The sequence below is a fragment of the Plutella xylostella genome, chromosome 31 (assembly GCF_932276165.1).
Source record: "Plutella xylostella chromosome 31, ilPluXylo3.1, whole genome shotgun sequence".
Taxonomy (NCBI): domain Eukaryota; kingdom Metazoa; phylum Arthropoda; class Insecta; order Lepidoptera; family Plutellidae; genus Plutella; species Plutella xylostella.
In genome coordinates, this window is record NC_064011.1 from 5728139 (window position 1) to 5749704 (window position 21566).

The 21566-nt window shown below is 41.0% G+C and overlaps 2 protein-coding genes across 3 annotated transcripts; both read right to left on the reverse strand.

Annotated features, from left to right (window-relative positions):
- Nucleotides 1-9614: 9614 nt before the first annotated feature.
- On the reverse strand, nt 9615-11639 carry LOC125491138. The gene is made up of 2 exons (XM_048632355.1): nt 10149-11639; nt 9615-9747 (listed from the first exon to the last, which is right to left on the reverse strand). The coding sequence occupies exons 1-2, from the start codon at nt 11094-11096 to the stop codon at nt 9742-9744; spliced, it is 954 nt and encodes a 317-aa protein (XP_048488312.1). The 5' UTR covers nt 11097-11639; the 3' UTR covers nt 9615-9741.
- Nucleotides 11640-11847: 208 nt separating this feature from the next.
- On the reverse strand, nt 11848-17072 carry LOC119692920 (uncharacterized protein K02A2.6-like). 2 transcript variants are annotated; one of them, XM_048632330.1, is made up of 2 exons: nt 15513-17072; nt 11848-15111 (listed from the first exon to the last, which is right to left on the reverse strand). In XM_048632330.1, exons 1-2 carry the CDS (start codon nt 16458-16460, stop codon nt 15106-15108), a joined length of 954 nt encoding a protein of 317 aa, XP_048488287.1. In that variant the 5' UTR covers nt 16461-17072; the 3' UTR covers nt 11848-15105. The 2 variants fall into 2 exon arrangements, with proteins under 2 accessions (XP_048488287.1, XP_037970508.2); XM_038114580.2 differs by having other exon boundaries at nt 15513-17069.
- Nucleotides 17073-21566: the final 4494 nt, after the last annotated feature.

The following is a 21566-nucleotide window of genomic DNA, read 5'->3' on the forward strand; positions in this document are numbered from 1 at the left end:
CTAGAGTCCGAAAAATCTTAGACTGCGGTCAAAATAAAAACCTTGGCTGCCTAAAAAAAGCCGATAAAACCTATACTAACAACGATAAAGAAACGTGCCAAGTACTCCTTGAAACGCATTTCCCAGACTGCCGCCTCGTTGATGATCTGACCTGGGATAATAGCGAGCACTCGAACCCGTCAATATCTGATTGGATAACCGCCCAAGAATTAGTAACCGTTGAAAAAATTGAATGGGCCATAAACAGCTTTCTACCTTTCAAATCAGCTGGTTTGGATGGTATATTCCCCGCGCTCCTAGTGTGGGGACAACAGGTTATCGTGCAAAGCTTAGCGAATATTTTTAAGGCTTGCTTAGCACATAACTACATTCCTAAACAGTGGAGAGAGGTGAAAGCAACCTTTATTCCTAAATCAGGAAAAAGTGACTACACGGATCCAAAGTCCTACAGACCTATTAGTTTAACGTCGTTTCTACTAAAGACCCTAGAAAGACTTTGTGACAGACACATACGAGATAATAATCTCAAACGAAAACCATTACATAACAGCCAACATGCCTATACCGCTGGCAAATCGACCGAAACAGCACTCCATAGCGTAGTGAACAAAATCGAGTGTGCGCTAACAAACAAAGAATCAACACTGGGTGCCTTTATAGACATAGAAGGGGCCTTTGATAAAACAAACTTCGATAGTATCAACATTGCCTTAACCAAATATAATGTTAATCCTACTCTACGGGGTTGGATAAATAATATGTTAAAGTTAAGAGCAGTACAACTCAACCTAAACGGGACAACCAGATGCATTGTAGCTAAAGGCTGCCCTCAAGGCGGGGTCCTTTCACCTCTACTGTGGAATCTGGTAGTTGACGACCTCCTTAGACGACTCAACAGCAGCGGCTTCTATACAGTCGGCTATGCAGATGACCTCACCATCCTCATTAGTGGGAAATTCGAGAACCTTCATTGTAGCGTTATGCAGGCCGCAATGAAGATTGTCGAGCAATGGTGCATGGAGTATCGACTAAAAGTCAATCCCAGTAAAACAGAATTAGTCCTATTTACTAACAAGAGAAAACTCAATAACATGAGCTTGCCTACATTATTTGGTACTCAACTAACACTTTCAACCGAAGTGAAATATCTTGGCATAACGCTAGATAACAAGTTGAACTGGAATAAACATCTCGATAACAAAATAAAACAGGCCACGATCGCTTTTTGGCAGTGTAAGCGAATGTTAGGAAAAACCTGGGGCCTTAAACCAAAATTAACATTATGGCTGTACAAAGCTGTCATACGACCTACCATAACTTACGGTTCTGTAGTCTGGTGGCCCAGAACAGAACTTAGCTCAGTAAAAAACAAGCTGCAAAAGCTACAAAGGCTTGCATGTGTAGCCATCACAGGATGCATGAAATCAACACCCACGGCCGCACTCGAGGTACTTCTCGACCTTCCACCATTACATCTCGTGGTGAAACAGGAAGCAGCTGCCGCCGCTTTTAGACTAAGAGTAGCTGGCCTGTGGGCAAATAACTCAACAGCGTCACACACATCCATTATGTTGGAAGCCATAAAACATCAACCAATGATGGCAGCCATTGGTGATCGAATACCGCTTATCCATATATTTAATAGGCACTACAACATTCAATTGCATGAAGAATCAAGAGATCAGTCCAGTATATATGAACTGAGAATATACACTGATGGATCCAAAGAAACGTCAGGTACGGGTGCTGGTGTCCACTCGGATGACCTAAACATCCATTTTTCACTGGCACTAGGCAAATACAACACAATCTTTCAGGCTGAATGTGTTGCTATTACACGGGCCGCTAACGCAGTCAAATCTAGAAAGGTTACGAATCAACGTATTCGTATCCTATCTGATAGTGCTGCAGTTCTGCTAGCTTTGTCTAGCAAAACTATAACTTCGGGGCTAGTACTAGAGTGTCACTCAGCTCTAGAATCGCTTGCCTCACAAAACAATACCATAACCCTCCAGTGGATAAAAGGGCACAGCGGGTCGCTGGGGAACGACGGTGCTGATGAACTTGCACGAAAGGGATCTGACACTGCACCAATAGGCCCAGAGCCGATAGTACCGATCCCTTTCAACCAAATTCGCTCTTGGTTGCGTTCCCGAACGACAGAATGCCACACCAATCTCTGGAGTAACAGTGCCGAGTGCAAACAAACAAAAGCTTTTGTACCACTAATTAATACTAAACTAACACGCAAATTATTATGCTTGGACAGAGCAAACTTACGTGTCGTGATAAGTACCATAACAGGCCACTGCCGGTTAAATAAACACCTATATCGCATGAAAATCTCCACCACTCCTCTTTGCAGAAGTTGCATGGAGGAAGATGAAACAGCTTCCCATGTCTTGTTACATTGCAAAGGCGTGGAGACACTACGATCAAAAATCCTCGGATCTCCGGGGTCCCTCCGGGAAGTCATGAGCAACCTAGGTCGTCTACTGGCTTTCTGGCGTGAGCTTGGGTGGCTTAATAGCTAGTCACCCCATAGGTATTTCACGCATAATGGCCCACCTTGGAGGCTAAATGCGGAAAATCAGCTCGCCATGATAGATAGATAGAAGTATAGCAACTTTACTAGTGGACCCGGAACGGTTAAAGAAACTTTAGGTGCACTAACTATTTAAAATTTACTTTAAAGTCGCAGAACAGTTATATGTATGTGCGAAAGCAATTATTATCGTAGATGCGCAAGCGTTCGTTCCAGTCCAGTGATGGCAAAGCTAATGAATGACTAGCGAGCGGCGACAGCCGTTGAAAGTGTCACGATGTCACGAAATGTTAAAAATAATACCAGGTTATGAACAATAAATTTCTACCAATATTAAAATATGGGCAGGTTTATGAAACTAATTTTCTACCATAAACTGTTTATGACTACAGATTACGTTTCAGTATTTTCAGTGCGAATGTACTTTAAAATAAGTTATGTTTTAAAATGTTATTGGTAAGTTGTAGGTATTAGGTTTAATTAATGTTTTATTTATTTATTGTGAAGTTAATTATTAAAATAAGGAAATAAGCTAGTTTAAGTTTAAAAATATGTTTAATTAAAGACATGTACGTCTACAACGTGACAAGACCTTTCCCTACTTCCTTGTTATTGTCACACTATCAAAAACTTATTTATTTTCGCGAAAACAGGCCATACAAATTTTGGTGTCTCCCACGTCTCCTTAAGAAAAACTTAACGCATGTGCATTTTTTGGCGATCTTCACCGCTTTGACTGAGATAATTTCCAGCGCCGGAAAATACCCACCTAGCGGTGTAAAATTAAACTATAATATCAATGATGGTCTTACTATATCCAAAAGCTTAATATATTTAGTTTTATAGTCAAAGTGCCAGTTACTGACACATGTCAGTTATACCACGATTTACCCTACCTACATACCTACTTAATCACGGCTGAACTAAAAATTAAAAAAAAATAGTAATTACTCTGCTGTTTGTAATGGCTTAAAATCGATCATTGAAGTTAAGCAGCACATGGCACGGTCACTCATTGGATGGATGACTGATTTAAAGCGGTTGTTTTCTGGTCGCTTCCGTGCTTCGGACGGCACATTAAGCGGTGGGTCCCGGTTGCTGTTTCGGCAGCAGTCCTTAAGCCTACGACGGGCAGCTTGAAAACATCTGACAGTCGGGTTGCCCACTTACCCGGCAACTCTCTCAACATAATCCCCAGTTCCATCATACTCGGTTAGATCATAACCAGGGATTAGTTGTTGACTTTTGACACATCTGTCAAGAATTTAATATGAAGATGACGTATAATTGATGAACTAATCCCTGGTTAAGATCCAACCGAGTATGCTGAAACTGGGGCTAAGCTTGCTTGTGTTGGGGTCCACCAACCCACTCTAGGCTAGCGTGACGGGCTTAACACTTCCTTCATTTGTAGGAGACCCTTGCCAGCAGTGGGGACGTGATGGACTGATGGGTCGTAATGATAATCGCTTTGTCCTCACAATACTTTCATCCTTTATTCCTGACGTTTTTTTTTTCAGGTTTTACTACACATGATAGCATTGGACTCAGTGCAGATTTAGCTCCTGGTCAGGCTTATGGGAACGATGAAAATGAACTAGGAAATAGTTTTGGTGCTGCTGGTATAACTGGAGATATAACTGGAAATATAACTGGAAATATAACTGGAAATAATGACAAAGACAGTGACACCGATAGTGAAATAGATTTAAAAGGTACTTATTTAAAAAAAGTTTCGTTATCGTCTGAATGTGGTAAGCGACGTCCAATTGTTCATCCTCGTTCAAGCCAAGTTTTGACAGCTACTTACACCAAAATTGCTTTTCACTCTAGATGTACAGTCAGCTGCATAAGTAGCTATACACTTTTGTACCTTGTCAGTCTGAAACCGCCTTTACATTCATTGAAACATTGACGGTTCGTCAGTTTGAAAAGGTACAGAAGTGTATAGCCACTTATGCAGCTGACCGTACCTACTCGATCAAATATAAAAAGACACATACCTACCTACTTACACCAAAAGCTACTTATTATTTAGATGTTTAGTTTCACTTTTACCGGACGCTAAACGTATTTAAAAAAGTCAAGTTTTAAATACATTTTGTATGATAGACTTTTTATTTTTTTTAGACAGGCGATTAAATGCGTTTTATATTTAAAACTTTTCATGAAACAATACATTATATTATTGGTTTTTAGACATTCGAAATCCCATACATATTTGACGACTGCAAAGGAAAACCAACTTTACTTACCAGACATAAGGAAATGTCAAAAATACAATAACATAGTGGAAGCTCTTATAGATGAAATTCTAGTCAAAACTATACATAACTATATACCTTCTAAAATTTCTTGCAGATGCGGATAGTGAAAGCGCAGATGAAAAACAAAAACGTTAGTCATTATTAAAATAAAGTTAATAAAGTATTGTTACTTAAGTATACCGACGTTAACACCTAAGTATACAAGTAGTTTGGTAAGCATAATATGTAGGTATGTACTTATGTCTGTGGTAGTAATTAAAAACTTTTTTAAATTTTCTTTCTGTAGAAAAAGGGGGTGAGTTTAAAAAATATACCTAAATGCCTAAATTGATGAAATGTAAAAAATAGATAATATACAAATCTTACAAATGTATCGTAAAACTTTAAATCAACAATCAATAGCAAAATTATTATCAGAACTGTTCCTTTAAACATTTTTGGTCGAGGAGAGTCCGATAACTCTGTAGGTAAATATTTTATTTTATTTATTTTCGCAATGCGACAAGTTGATTCCAACTTTACTTATCAGACATAAGGCAACGTCAAAAATACAATAACATAGTGGAAGCTCTTATAGATGAAATTCTAGTCAAAACTATACAAATGTAACTATATACCTTCTAAAATTTCTTGCAGATGCGGATAGTGAAAGCGCACATGAAAAACAAAAACGTTAGTCATTATTAAAATAAAGTATTGTTACTTAAGTATACCGATGTTAACACCTAAGTATACAAGTAATTTGGTAAGCATAATATGTAGGTATGTACGGTGGCCTGCGCCTAAAACTATACAGGCGGAGTTATTAAAATAGCGATCTCAAGCTCACATGCTGCTCGAGCACATCCACATAAACACCACTGTACACACATCACACACAACACGTCCCCGGATTTATAACAGATGTAGCTGGTCCCTTCATCATCAGGGATCGCTATTTTAAAAACTCCGCCTGTATACTTTTAGGCGCAGGCCACCGTACTTATGTCTGTGGTAGTAATTAAAAACTTTTTTAAATTTTCTTTCTGTAGAAAAAGGGGGTGAGTTTAAAAAATATACCTAAATGCCTAAATTAATGAAATGTAAAAAATAAGAATTATACAAATCTTACAAATGTATCGTAAAACTTTAAATCAACAATCATTAGCAAAATTATTATCAGAACTGTTCCTTTAAACATTTTTGGTCGAGGAGAGTCCGATAACTCTGTAGGTAAATATTTTATTTTATTTATTTTCGCAATGCGACAAGTTGATTCCAACTTTACTTACCAGACGTAAGGCAACGTCAAAAATACAATAACATAGTGGAAGCTCTTATAGATGAAATTCTAGTCAAAACTATACAAATGTAACTATATACCTTCTAAAATTTCTTGCAGATGCGGATATTGGAAGCGCACATGAAAAACAAAAACGTTAGTCATTATTAAAATAAAGTATTGTTACTTAAGTATACCGATATTAACACCTTAGTATACAAGTAATTTGGTAAGCATAATATGTAGGTATGTACTTATGTCTGTGGTAGTAATTAAAAACTTTTTTAAATTTTCTTTCTGTAGAAAATGGGGGTGAGTTTAAAAAATATACCTAAATGCCTAAATTGATGAAATGTAAAAAATAGGTATTATACAAATTATAGTATCGGTGAATAATGAGAAGACGTGTGTGTGCTTGATGACCGTTTATTCTCAACTGATTCCACCACCTATACAATCTACCCACATGCATGTCAATATACTACAATATCTTCCCCTTAATCATTTTCCCCCCTTATTTATTAACTGTGCTTTAACACCCTTTTTATTTAGTAATTCTTTAACAATGTACAAAAAAAAAGTAGTTAGGTATACATTTTTTTTTTTTTTTTAAATCACTTATCTACAATTCTTACATCAAGTAGGTATATTTATGCTTTCAATTTTATTGCAGTTTACATAATTGGTACGGTAATTGTTGTTATAACTTATTATTTAATATAATTATTGAGCATGAATGATGGCCAACTGTAATTAAACTTAAACAACTACAGTATTATGTGTTTAATGTCGTTATCAATACCTACTGTCAACTTGAATTACTTAAGGTAAGTACTAGCATAACAACAAGCTTATATGCAAGTAGGTACATTACTTAACTTATACATCGAAATAGAAAGAAGAACTTAGCCTTTAATGGCTTACTCGAACAAAAGTAAAAATACTTAATCATAATAATCTAGTTTTACAACTAATTAATAACAAAAATAACTAAATTATGTTTTATATTCTGGTGGGTTTTGTAACCTGCATTGTCTGACTGGGTTTTTTCGGCAAGGCACAGCAGGAGATGGCGGACCCCGGTCTCTTTCATCCGCCGCTGACACTGTGGCTGGCACGGCCTCGGCTGTTGAGGCCTCGGCGTCCCTGCGTACAAGGTGATCATCGACCTGCGGAGACGTCGGAGGGGACACCCACTCCTCCACCTGAGTGTCCTCGTCCCCTGGCTGTCCCGTAATCGGCGTGGAAGGATTTACTAAGGAACTCCTATGTCGCTGTCTTAGCTGATCGATATGCCTATGCCCTACGTCCCGAAACATCTACCACTGTACAGTCTGTTGTGCCTACTCGTTCAGTGACGGAGCCTGGTGCCCAGCGGTCCGTCCCCTGGTACTGGCGCAGCCACACGGGCGCTCCGTCGGGCAGCTGGCGCGCTGCGCCGCCCCGTGTGGTGACTTGACGTTGCTGCGCGGCCTGTACCCTCGCGGTGCAGTCAGGCCTCAGCAGCTAGTTCTAAATTATGATTTTGTCGCCTAGCTTTTTTTATTACTCTTTTAACGGTTCGGACTGCATTTTCTGCCGCTCCGTTTGAGGCGGGATGGTAAGGGGCTGAAAACAAATGTTGTACTCCATTTCTGTTCAGATAATCTGAAACTTCTTTGCTTGTGAAGGGTGGCCCATTGTCTGTCACCAATTGTTTTGCTACGCCCCATCGTCCAAATAACTCGCTAAATTTACTGATTACGTGATGGGCACTAGTACTCGGTATATTAAATACCTCCAACCATTTTGTTCGAGCATCTACTACTACTAAATACAATTTCCCGTCGATGGGACCAAGGAAATCTGCATGTATCCTGGCCCATGGCTGGTTTGGATACGGCCAGGGCGCCGGCGGCCGGCGCGGCGGCGCGTCCGCCTCGGCGGCGCACACGGCACAGCAACGGCACATTGCCTCCACCGCCTCGTCAATGCCCGCCCACCAGACGTAGCTACGGGCTATCGCCTTTGTTTTTACAATGCCCATATGACATTCATGTAAGTCATTCAACACTTTTTCAGTACAATTAGTAGGTATAACAATACGGTGACCCCACATTATACACCCTAATTCTTCGTATAACTCAGTCTTTCTGTTAAAATAAGGTTGTAATGACCTAATTTCGTTGTGCTCGGGCCATCCGTCTCGAATATAGCCCAATATTCTACTAAGTAACGGGTCACGGCTCGTTTGTTTTTTTATCTCTTGATAGTCGAGTAGCATACTATTGTTTACATAATGTAAATAACTCTGCTCCGGATATTTCAATATATCTTTAGCTTTTGCTGCTATCGGTAACCGTGATAAACTATCCGCCCCATTGTTTGTAGTGTTTATGTACTCAATATCGTAACTGTACGCCGCCACTATAACTGACCACCGCTGCAATCTACTCGCGGCCATCATTGGAATGCCTTTCTTAGGCCCGAAAATACTCACGAGCGGTTTATGATCCGTGCGTAAAACAAATCTCCGGCCGTAAACATATTGGTGGAATTTTTGCAAAGAGAACACTATTGCCAGTGCCTCACGGTCTATTTGCGAATAGTTTTGCTCCGCGGGTGATAAGGTGCGCGATATGTATGAGACCGGTCGCTCACAGCCGTCCGCTCCTACTTGGGTCAATACCCCGCCAATACCTACTGGACTCGCGTCACAGGTTAATATTATTTTTTTTGTTGGATCGTAATGAGCGAGAACCTCTGTACTGCATAAAATGGCTTTAATCTTGTTAAATGATAATTCACATTCGGTGTTCCAGTTCCACCGAATTCCCTTTTTGAGTAATTTATATAGTGGTGACAAAACCGTGCTTATATTTGGCACAAGTCGTGCATAGAAATTTACCAATCCAATAAATGACCTTAATTGAGAGATATTGGTCGGACTCGCGATTTTGACCACCGCGTCTACTTTTTCCGGGTCTACTTTAATACCATCTTTAGAAATGATATAGCCTAAGTACTTAACTTCGTTTAGCATGAAGAAACATTTATTTTCTTTTAATTTCAAGCCCGCGTCTTGTAGTTTTTTAAATACTTCCTCAATTAATAACAAATGTGTTTTAATATCCTGACTAGCTAGAATAATATCATCCAAAAAGACTTGTACATTTGGGATGTCCTTCAACAATGACGCCATTATCCGTTGAAAAATGCCCGGACTCGACGACAACCCGTAAACTAGCCGTTTATATTTAAACAAACCTTTGTGCGTATTAATGACTGTTAAATTTTCTGGGTCCTCGAGTTCAATCTGGTTGTACGCTTGTGAGAGATCGATTTTTGAAAAATAGTTAGCCCCACTTAATCCTACGAATAAGTCCTCAACTTTAGGTAATGGGTATTTATCGATCAGCAAGACAGGATTTAGGGTTACCTTATAGTCCGCACATATGCGTATTCCTCCGTCGGCCTTAGGTACCGGCACGAGCGGCGTGGCCCAGTCCGCCGTCTCCACAGGCTCAATGATCCCCTCCCGCAGCATGCCGTCCAGCTCCGCCTCCACGCGCTCGCGCAGGGCGTACGGCAGAGGGCGCGCGCGGCAGAACACGGGCACGCTGCCCTCGCGGACACGGAGCCGCGCCTTGCCCCTGCTGTACCTTCCCAGTCCACCGCTGAATAGCCCTTTATACCTGTCGAGTAAACATGTCAATTCGTTACCTTTATTATTCGTTATGTTGACATTATTCTTAGGAAGTGGTTGCATTTTATGTAATGAGTTATTGTTACGTAATACAGGTATTTGGATTCCTAATTCTGTTAACCAATGTCGGCCGAGTAACGAAGTCGTACCACCCTCGATAACAAAAAGTTCTAATTTCCTATTTAATCGACCATAACCAACTATAGGTTTAATTATACCTAGTGGTTTAATTTTTGTGCCATCGTATGATTTTAATACAAGTTCTAATTCTTCGATTTCATATGCACTAAAATACTGGTCATATGTGACCTTACTAATACATGACACTGCCGATCCCGTATCTACCTCCATTAGTAAGTCCACGTTACCTACCGATACAGTAATGCTCACCGGTCTGTAGCCGTTCAAGCTAAGTTGGTGAAGGTCCTCCTCCAGCTCGGACAAGCTGTCCTCCGCCTCCTCGTCCCGCGGCGGCGCCGCCTGGTCTAGGCGCGTGTCCACGTGGTGGATGCCCCTGCCGTCGCGGCGATACGGGCCTGCCCCTGGGTTGGGACACTGCCGGCGAAGATGTCCCCGCTGTTTACATTTGCTGCAGATAAAATTCTTGAATCTGCAGCGAGCCCAGCTGTGTGTATTCGCCCCGCATGCTGTGCATGGCGCCTGTGTTCCCGGCCGTTGTCCAGTAGCCGATCCCGAGGTCGGCGCGGTGCGCCCGCGACCGTGTGAGGCGCGCGCCCCCGCGGGGGCTAGGGACAGCACGGGCGCCCCCGCCGCCGCCCTGCCGCCGCCGCCGCCGCCGCCGTCGCTACGCTGCTCCACGTGCTCCACTGCTGCCGCATCCCGTTCCGCCGCCTCCAGGCTGATTGACAATTTGATAGCCGTTGTGTAGGTCAGTTTTTCCTCCGCGAACAGTCTCTGCCTAATAACGTCACTCCGTAAACCGCACACGAATTGGTCACGGAGGTTATCTTCTAAATTCGCACCAAACTCACAATATTTTGACAGTTTTTTCAACTCCGTCATATACTGGGCTACCGTTTCTTCTAATTGCTGTCTCCGCTGTCGGAACCGATAGCGTTCGGCCATCTCTGAGGGTTTCGGTTGCAGGTGGTTTTGAAAGATGCTCACTACCTCATTATAGCTCATTGTTGCCGGCTTCTTAGGGCTCACCAAATTGCTGAGTAATTCGTAAGCTTCGTCCCCGATGACTGCAATTAATGTAGGTAACCACATTTCGTCTTTAACCTCATTTACTTTGTAAAACATTTCTAGGCGTTCTACGTATAAGGTCCAATTTCCCACTGATACATTAAACTCGCCGATTTCTCCCACGGACATGATTTATTTTAGTGATACGTGTACACGCACTGATTTTAACGTTAATAATAACACTAAAACACTTAATTTATCCTCGTTAGCCAATATAGTATCGGTGAATAATGAGAAGACGTGTGTGTGCTTGATGACCGTTTATTCTCAACTGATTCCACCACCTATACAATCTACCCACATGCATGTCAATATACTACAAATGTATCGTAAAACTTTAAATCAACAATCATTAGCAAAATTATTATCAGAACTGTTCCTTTAAACATTTTTGGTCGAGGAGAGTCCGATAACTCTGTAGGTAAATATTTTATTTTATTTATTTTCGCAATGCGACAAGTTGATTCCAACTTTACTTACCAGACGTAAGGCAACGTCAAAAATACAATAACATAGTGGAAGCTCTTATAAATGAAATTCTAGTCAAAACTATACAAATGTAACTATATACCTTCTAAAATTTCTTGCAGATGCGGATATTGGAAGCGCACATGAAAAACAAAAACGTTAGTCATTATTAAAATAAAGTATTGTTACTTAAGTATACCGACGTTAACACCTTAGTATACAAGTAATTTGGTAAGCATAATATGTAGGTATGTACTTATGTCTGTGGTAGTAATTAAAAACTTTTTTAAATTTTCTTTCTGTAGAAAATGGGGGTGAGTTTAAAAAATATACCTAAATGCCTAAATTGATGAAATGTAAAAAATAGGTATTATACAAATTATAGTATCGGTGAATAATGAGAAGACGTGTGTGTGCTTGATGACCGTTTATTCTCAACTGATTCCACCACCTATACAATCTACCCACATGCATGTCAATATACTACAATATCTTCCCCTTAATCATTTTCCCCCCTTATTTATTAACTGTGCTTTAACACCCTTTTTATTTAGTAATTCTTTAACAATGTACAAAAAAAAAGTAGTTAGGTATACATTTTTTTTTTTTTTTTAAATCACTTATCTACAATTCTTACATCAAGTAGGTATATTTATGCTTTCAATTTTATTGCAGTTTACATAATTGGTACGGTAATTGTTGTTATAACTTATTATTTAATATAATTATTGAGCATGAATGATGGCCAACTGTAATTAAACTTAAACAACTACAGTATTATGTGTTTAATGTCGTTATCAATACCTACTGTCAACTTGAATTACTTAAGGTAAGTACTAGCATAACAACAAGCTTATATGCAAGTAGGTACATTACTTAACTTATACATCGAAATAGAAAGAAGAACTTAGCCTTTAATGGCTTACTCGAACAAAAGTAAAAATACTTAATCATAATAATCTAGTTTTACAACTAATTAATAACAAAAATAACTAAATTATGTTTTATATTCTGGTGGGTTTTGTAACCTGCATTGTCTGACTGGGTTTTTTCGGCAAGGCACAGCAGGAGATGGCGGACCCCGGTCTCTTTCATCCGCCGCTGACACTGTGGCTGGCACGGCCTCGGCTGTTGAGGCCTCGGCGTCCCTGCGTACAAGGTGATCATCGACCTGCGGAGACGTCGGAGGGGACACCCACTCCTCCACCTGAGTGTCCTCGTCCCCTGGCTGTCCCGTAATCGGCGTGGAAGGATTTACTAAGGAACTCCTATGTCGCTGTCTTAGCTGATCGATATGCCTATGCCCTACGTCCCGAAACATCTACCACTGTACAGTCTGTTGTGCCTACTCGTTCAGTGACGGAGCCTGGTGCCCAGCGGTCCGTCCCCTGGTACTGGCGCAGCCACACGGGCGCTCCGTCGGGCAGCTGGCGCGCTGCGCCGCCCCGTGTGGTGACTTGACGTTGCTGCGCGGCCTGTACCCTCGCGGTGCAGTCAGGCCTCAGCAGCTAGTTCTAAATTATGATTTTGTCGCCTAGCTTTTTTTATTACTCTTTTAACGGTTCGGACTGCATTTTCTGCCGCTCCGTTTGAGGCGGGATGGTAAGGGGCTGAAAACAAATGTTGTACTCCATTTCTGTTCAGATAATCTGAAACTTCTTTGCTTGTGAAGGGTGGCCCATTGTCTGTCACCAATTGTTTTGCTACGCCCCATCGTCCAAATAACTCGCTAAATTTACTGATTACGTGATGGGCACTAGTACTCGGTATATTAAATACCTCCAACCATTTTGTTCGAGCATCTACTACTACTAAATACAATTTCCCGTCGATGGGACCAAGGAAATCTGCATGTATCCTGGCCCATGGCTGGTTTGGATACGGCCAGGGCGCCGGCGGCCGGCGCGGCGGCGCGTCCGCCTCGGCGGCGCACACGGCACAGCAACGGCACATTGCCTCCACCGCCTCGTCAATGCCCGCCCACCAGACGTAGCTACGGGCTATCGCCTTTGTTTTTACAATGCCCATATGACATTCATGTAAGTCATTCAACACTTTTTCAGTACAATTAGTAGGTATAACAATACGGTGACCCCACATTATACACCCTAATTCTTCGTATAACTCAGTCTTTCTGTTAAAATAAGGTTGTAATGACCTAATTTCGTTGTGCTCGGGCCATCCGTCTCGAATATAGCCCAATATTCTACTAAGTAACGGGTCACGGCTCGTTTGTTTTTTTATCTCTTGATAGTCGAGTAGCATACTATTGTTTACATAATGTAAATAACTCTGCTCCGGATATTTCAATATATCTTTAGCTTTTGCTGCTATCGGTAACCGTGATAAACTATCCGCCCCATTGTTTGTAGTGTTTATGTACTCAATATCGTAACTGTACGCCGCCACTATAACTGACCACCGCTGCAATCTACTCGCGGCCATCATTGGAATGCCTTTCTTAGGCCCGAAAATACTCACGAGCGGTTTATGATCCGTGCGTAAAACAAATCTCCGGCCGTAAACATATTGGTGGAATTTTTGCAAAGAGAACACTATTGCCAGTGCCTCACGGTCTATTTGCGAATAGTTTTGCTCCGCGGGTGATAAGGTGCGCGATATGTATGAGACCGGTCGCTCACAGCCGTCCGCTCCTACTTGGGTCAATACCCCGCCAATACCTACTGGACTCGCGTCACAGGTTAATATTAATTTTTTTGTTGGATCGTAATGAGCGAGAACCTCCGTACTGCATAAAATGGCTTTAATCTTGTTAAATGATAATTCACATTCGGTGTTCCAGTTCCACCGAATTCCCTTTTTGAGTAATTTATATAGTGGTGACAAAACCGTGCTTATATTTGGCACAAATCGTGCATAGAAATTTACCAATCCAATAAATGACCTTAATTGAGAGATATTGGTCGGACTCGCGATTTTGACCACCGCGTCTACTTTTTCCGGGTCTACTTTAATACCATCTTTAGAAATTATATAGCCTAAGTACTTAACTTCGTTTAGCATGAAGAAACATTTATTTTCTTTTAATTTCAAGCCCGCGTCTTGTAGTTTTTTAAATACTTCCTCAATTAATAACAAATGTGTTTTAATATCCTGACTAGCTAGAATAATATCATCCAAAAAGACTTGTACATTTGGGATGTCCTTCAACAATGACGCCATTATCCGTTGAAAAATGCCCGGACTCGACGACAACCCGTAAACTAGCCGTTTATATTTAAACAAACCTTTGTGCGTATTAATGACTGTTAAATTTTCTGGGTCCTCGAGTTCAATCTGGTTGTACGCTTGTGAGAGATCGATTTTTGAAAAATAGTTAGCCCCACTTAATCCTACGAATAAGTCCTCAACTTTAGGTAATGGGTATTTATCGATCAGCAAGACAGGATTTAGGGTTACCTTATAGTCCGCACATATGCGTATTCCTCCATCGGCCTTAGGTACCGGCACGAGCGGCGTGGCCCAGTCCGCCGTCTCCACAGGCTCAATGATCCCCTCCCGCAGCATGCCGTCCAGCTCCGCCTCCACGCGCTCGCGCAGGGCGTACGGCAGAGGGCGCGCGCGGCAGAACACGGGCACGCTGCCCTCGCGGACACGGAGCCGCGCCTTGCCCCTGCTGTACCTTCCCAGTCCACCGCTGAATAGCCCTTTATACCTGTCGAGTAAACATGTCAATTCGTTACCTTTATTATTCGTTATGTTGACATTATTCTTAGGAAGTGGTTGCATTTTATGTAATGAGTTATTGTTACGTAATACAGGTATTTGGATTCCTAATTCTGTTAACCAATGTCGGCCGAGTAACGAAGTCGTACCACCCTCGATAACAAAAAGTTCTAATTTCCTATTTAATCGACCATAACCAACTATAGGTTTAATTATACCTAGTGGTTTAATTTTTGTGCCATCGTATGATTTTAATACAAGTTCTAATTCTTCGATTTCATATGCACTAAAATACTGGTCATATGTGACCTTACTAATACATGACACTGCCGATCCCGTATCTACCTCCATTAGTAAGTCCACGTTACCTACCGATACAGTAATGCTCACCGGTCTGTAGCCGTTCAAGCTAAGTTGGTGAAGGTCCTCCTCCAGCTCGGACAAGCTGTCCTCCGCCTCCTCGTCCCGCGGCGGCGCCGCCTGGTCTAGGCGCGTGTCCACGTGGTGGATGCCCCTGCCGTCGCGGCGATACGGGCCTGCCCCTGGGTTGGGACACTGCCGGCGAAGATGTCCCCGCTGTTTACATTTGCTGCAGATAAAATTCTTGAATCTGCAGCGAGCCCAGCTGTGTGTATTCGCCCCGCATGCTGTGCATGGCGCCTGTGTTCCCGGCCGTTGTCCAGTAGCCGATCCCGAGGTCGGCGCGGTGCGCCCGCGACCGTGTGAGGCGCGCGCCCCCGCGGGGGCTAGGGACAGCACGGGCGCCCCCGCCGCCGCCCTGCCGCCGCCGCCGCCGCCGCCGTCGCTACGCTGCTCCACGTGCTCCACTGCTGCCGCATCCCGTTCCGCCGCCTCCAGGCTGATTGACAATTTGATAGCCGTTGTGTAGGTCAGTTTTTCCTCCGCGAACAGTCTCTGCCTAATAACGTCACTCCGTAAACCGCACACGAATTGGTCACGGAGGTTATCTTCTAAATTCGCACCAAACTCACAATATTTTGACAGTTTTTTCAACTCCGTCATATACTGGGCTACCGTTTCTTCTAATTGCTGTCTCCGCTGTCGGAACCGATAGCGTTCGGCCATCTCTGAGGGTTTCGGTTGCAGGTGGTTTTGAAAGATGCTCACTACCTCATTATAGCTCATTGTTGCCGGCTTCTTAGGGCTCACCAAATTGCTGAGTAATTCGTAAGCTTCGTCCCCGATGACTGCAATTAATGTAGGTAACCACATTTCGTCTTTAACCTCATTTACTTTGTAAAACATTTCTAGGCGTTCTACGTATAAGGTCCAATTTCCCACTGATACATTAAACTCGCCGATTTCTCCCACGGACATGATTTATTTTAGTGATACGTGTACACGCACTGATTTTAACGTTAATAATAACACTAAAACACTTAATTTATCCTCGTTAGCCAATATAGTATCGGTGAATAATGAGAAGACGTGTGTGTGCTTGATGACCGTTTATTCTCAACTGATTCCACCACCTATACAATCTACCCACATGCATGTCAATATACTACAAATGTATCGTAAAACTTTAAATCAACAATCATTAGCAAAATTATTATCAGAACTGTTCCTTTAAACATTTTTGGTCGAGGAGAGTCCGATAACTCTGTAGGTAAATATTTTATTTTATTTATTTTCGCAATGCGACAAGTTGATTCCAACTTTATTTACCAGACGTAAGGCAACGTCAAAAATAAAATAACATAGTGGAAGCTCTTATAGATGAAATTCTAGTCAAAACTATACAAATGTAACTATATACCTTCTAAAATTTCTTGCAGATGCGGATATTGGAAGCGCACATGAAAAACAAAAACGTTAGTCATTATTAAAATAAAGTATTGTTACTTTAGTATACCGATATTAACACCTAAGTATACAAGTAATTTGGTAAGCATAATATGTAGGTATGTACTTATGTCTGTGGTAGTAATTAAAAACTTTTTTAAATTTTCTTTCTGTAGAAAAAGGGGGTGAGTTTAAAAAATATACCTAAATGCCTAAATTGATGAAATGTAAAAAATAGGTATTATACAAATCTTACAAATGTATCGTAAAACTTTAAATCAACAATCATTAGCAAAAATTATTATCAGAACTGTTACTTTAAACATTTTTGGTCGAGGAGAGTCCGATAACTCTGTAGGTAAATATTTTATTTTATTTATTTTCGCAATGCGACAAGTTGATTCCATACTGTATCACCCATAGTTATACATAATGTGGACAGATAGTTCACTAATAAAACCCCACCCTGTGTGTTCATGAAGGTCTCAGCGACTCAGAAAAAGCTTGCACCCTGAAATACAATTTGGATGACTTTGGTGGTAAGCTAAATAATTAATCCTACTATAATGTTATACACTCCCGGGCAATGAAAAAGTTCCACTCACAAAATGCCGACACCAAACAACCCCAATTTTTTCAAAGATTTCATTTAAAATTGGTTAAAAATATTACCGTTTTTAGTTGGTAATGTAATATCCTGATGATCTGTTAAATGTACTTCAATGTTGCACAAGTAGTCATAAAGCTAGCCTTCTCCGTTTGGAAGTAATTTGGTGCTTTTCTCAGTGCAACCTTTTCATTGCGCCTGAGCGTAAATGCGAAAGTTTGTGAGTACTATTATGCGTGTATGTTTGTTACTTCTTCACGTCAAAACGGTTGAACCGATTATAATGAATTTTGGCATGATGTTAGCTGACACCCTGGATTAACATTGGCTACATCTTATCGCGGAATTCCCACGGGAAATCTTTTTAATGCCAAGCGATGTTCCCGCGATCTTTTTTTACTAACTTTGCCTAAAATAAGCTTCTATGTGTTATCTAGGATCCTGCTTCCATTTACAATACATTTATATTTTATATTCACAATAGATCCGGCCGTTTCCGTATTAATTAAGGATTTTTACTTAGTATTATTTAGTTTTTTGTGTTTGTGATTTCTCGGTATTACAAAATCGTTACTTAACTGTTTGATTTTACTTAAGAAGTTTCTCTATTTTACTTTAATTAAGGTGACTGAAGACATCAGATGTGCCATGGAGAAAAATGCTATTTCTTGGCAACGAGCTATCCTACTATTTTTAAAAAGCTCTGCTTAGTTTAGAGCTATTCGTTTAAACGACCACCTCTAAATAGCGAGTGATATCCTTTGAGCGAGGTACGAACCGGAGCGGCGGTCATAACCTCTGATAACTATACGTCGTCGAAGGCCTTTTAAAAAAGACCTTGCCTCAGACCCCCATACCCCACTTATATATTATGTTTATTTATATATTCATAACTTATATGTAGTTACGTATTTTATATTATTTTTGGTAATTATTATTAAGTGACTTGTTTTAATTTTGTAGTAATAGTGTTGTTCTTCTTTTTGCACACCTTATAATAAAATTTTCTTGCACCTCCTGTGGGTTGACTGGTAGAAAATGCTTGTAGCATTTAGTCCACCGTTTGTACACTGAATTTTATATTTGTGCAATAAAGGATTAAATAAATAAATAAATATTATTCAGTTTCTTGTGAGTCGATATTAGAATAGGTACAACTTTATTGAAAAACACAACATAAATACCTTAAAAGAAAGCACAATAGTTGGCCTTATCGCTAAAAGCGACCTCTATTACCTATACATATAGCCTGGGCTAGTAGCACGGGGCGCATTTAAGACGTGACATAAGTTTTGCATCGCGCAGCCTCAAGAGCGAGCGCGACGGATAACTTTTGTCACGTGTTAAAAGCGCCCCGTGCTAGCCCTTGATCTCTATAATATATAATATATATAACCTGCATTTCAACGTTTTATTCCAGCTCAAGACGGCCGACCCCAGTTCTGGGGTAAGTCAGTTAGAAGTGCAACCCTCACTATCCTACTCCTATCTGTTCATCATCATCTTCAGATTCTAGACGAATCTGTCTGTCTATGTAACGTGCGAAAAGCTTCTTATTTTTGGAAAATATGTTATTCACTGCTCATTGCGACTGTACACCTTAAATCCAATTCAAACAAAGCAGCGTCCGTAGTCGAGCGGGCCTCAGTGATCGTAACTGATCACTGAGGTTAAGCAACAACTGGCACGGTCAGCCATTGGATGGGTGACCGATTTCAAGTGGTTCTTTTCTGGACGCTTCCGTGCTTCGGACGGCACGTTAAACCGTGGGTCCCAGTTGCTGCTTCGGCAGCAGTCGTTAAGCCTAGTCAGAGGCCTTCAGGCAGCTTGAAAACATCTGACAGTCGGGTTGCCCACTTACCCGACAACTCTCTCAGCACAAGCTTGTTTGGGTCCACCAACCCGCACTAGGCCAGCGTGGTGGACTAGGCCTAAATAAACCCTTCCTTTATTGGAAGGAGACCCGTGCCCCAGCAGTGGGTCGTGATGATGTACAAAGCAGCGTGCTGGGAATTCGACATTATGGGTCATAATTTTATTATTCCTTCGACATCATGGAAATCGACATACTGAGAACAACTCCATTATACGCCAAGTTATACGGTCCATTCTCTAAATCGACTAATGAACAAAAAAGCATTGTCGCGCAATCACCACACTTAATACAACGACATAGAGTCGTGGTGAAACTTAAAAACAAAAAAAAAACACGCACTCACGCCTTGTACTAATGTACTCCCTTGAAGGGGTAGGCAGAGGTGCATTGCGGCACCCACTTTTCGCCAGAGTGTTATGTTAGTCCCAATGTTATAGGGGGCGGGCCTATTGCCATTTTACGGGCACATCCAAGACCTGGGAACAAATATCTGTGTTTAAACAAATATCTGCCCCAGCCGGGAATCTTACCCGGGACCATCGACTCAGTAGTCAGGGTCACTAACCACTACGCAAGTCGGTCGTCGGTGAAACTTAGTTTTTCGTCATAATAGAGTGACCCCCTTACAGTTTTGTTTTTCCGAAGCTTGGGATCGTTAGGCTAAACTTGGCTCTATCTCGTTGTATTAAGGGTGCCGGTTGCGAGAAAATGTTTGTCCGTTCGTTCGCAGATTTAGGGCTGATTTTTCAATGGCCAGATTAAAGTTATCTGGGGAATAATGCTCATGCTGTCGCGTCTTAATGTTTGTATAGGACAGTGACAGCAACAATTTTATTCCTCAGATATCATTTATCTGACTATTAAAAATCAGCTCTTAGAGAGTAAATTTTAGAAAGTAGGTAAATCTCCCTGATCACAATACCTATTTTCGAACCTTTAGTGCTAATTTCTCCATAGTCGGTTAGAGCATAACCAGGTATTAGTTGTTGTAATTTGACACATCTGTCAAGAATTTCATATGGAGATGACGTATAATGGATAACCAATCGCTGGTCGGTTAGATAACCGACTATGGAGATATTGGCACTAGTTAAAGTCTGTTTTTTACTCTCAAATAATAAATTGACAGATTCTGTTTGGTTTATCAACAGTCGATTGTCCCGCGACTAAGAGACATATCGTATCGTTCTTTTGGCGGGACGATCGACTAATGATGAACCGTCCTAAATCAGACAATTTAGTATCTGAGATTAAAAAACAGACTTTAACTAATAATATACATTACAGACGAAGATTTGACGTTGAAATATGGAAGCGGAGGAGAGCAAGACGGTGAGCTTAAAAATTTCCTGAATTTTTACATTGAACCAATATTACTAATATTAGTTCAATAGAATTTTACCACTTATCTAGAAAATTCTAGATCAAAGACCTAGATATAATTACCTATAAAATCATATGCGAAAACGATTAAAGGGCTGTTAGATGAATCATGTTAGGTGTCAACTAGTTTAAAATAGCTGTAAGTTTTCTGTTTTTAACACGTTCGCTGCGTTCCGGGGACTTTACCGCCCCGTACGATGACCATCAGTCGGTGCGGTAGTGAAAATGTAGTGTCTACACGCTGGTGCGGAGGTAGTATTTTTACAGTTTTTGGTTGTACGAATGAGATGACTAGATATTTGTGTTTCTTGCTTAAAATTGAATCAGTTGATATAGTATTCACTCAGCGGGTATTATTAACCCCGTTTCGCACCAGGAAGCAAAAGTTATTGTCAAGTGCGTTACGGGGTCTATGAACCCCGTACAACAGGATTACTTGCCCGTACGAGGTTCTGAGCTCGGTTGCGTAAGTGCGTTTATAGTGCAAGACGGGATATCGATAAAAAATAAATGTATAAGTTGCTATGAAATTTTGAGAAAATCTATGAGCAGTCAGGAGGCTGATAATAAAGTGAAAACACTGTGTCGTAAGTGCAACAAAGCATACTGTTTGAAGTGCTATAATTTAAAACATTAAACTAATATACTTACGTTATTCCTACATCCTACCTAAGTCACCTATTATACCAATAAGATATGTTTTTGTGTGTTGATTAAAAATAAATATTTTCTAAAATTTGTCAACAGTTTTATTCCCACCACCATAATTTTA

What these genes read in the sequence shown, in the direction of transcription:
- LOC125491138 (XM_048632355.1), bottom strand. Translation starts at nt 11,096, where the DNA reads ATGTCCGTGGGAGAAATCGGCGAGTTTAATGTATCAGTGGGAAATTGG.
- LOC119692920 (XM_038114580.2), bottom strand. Translation starts at nt 14,963, where the DNA reads ATGCTGCGGGAGGGGATCATTGAGCCTGTGGAGACGGCGGACTGGGCC.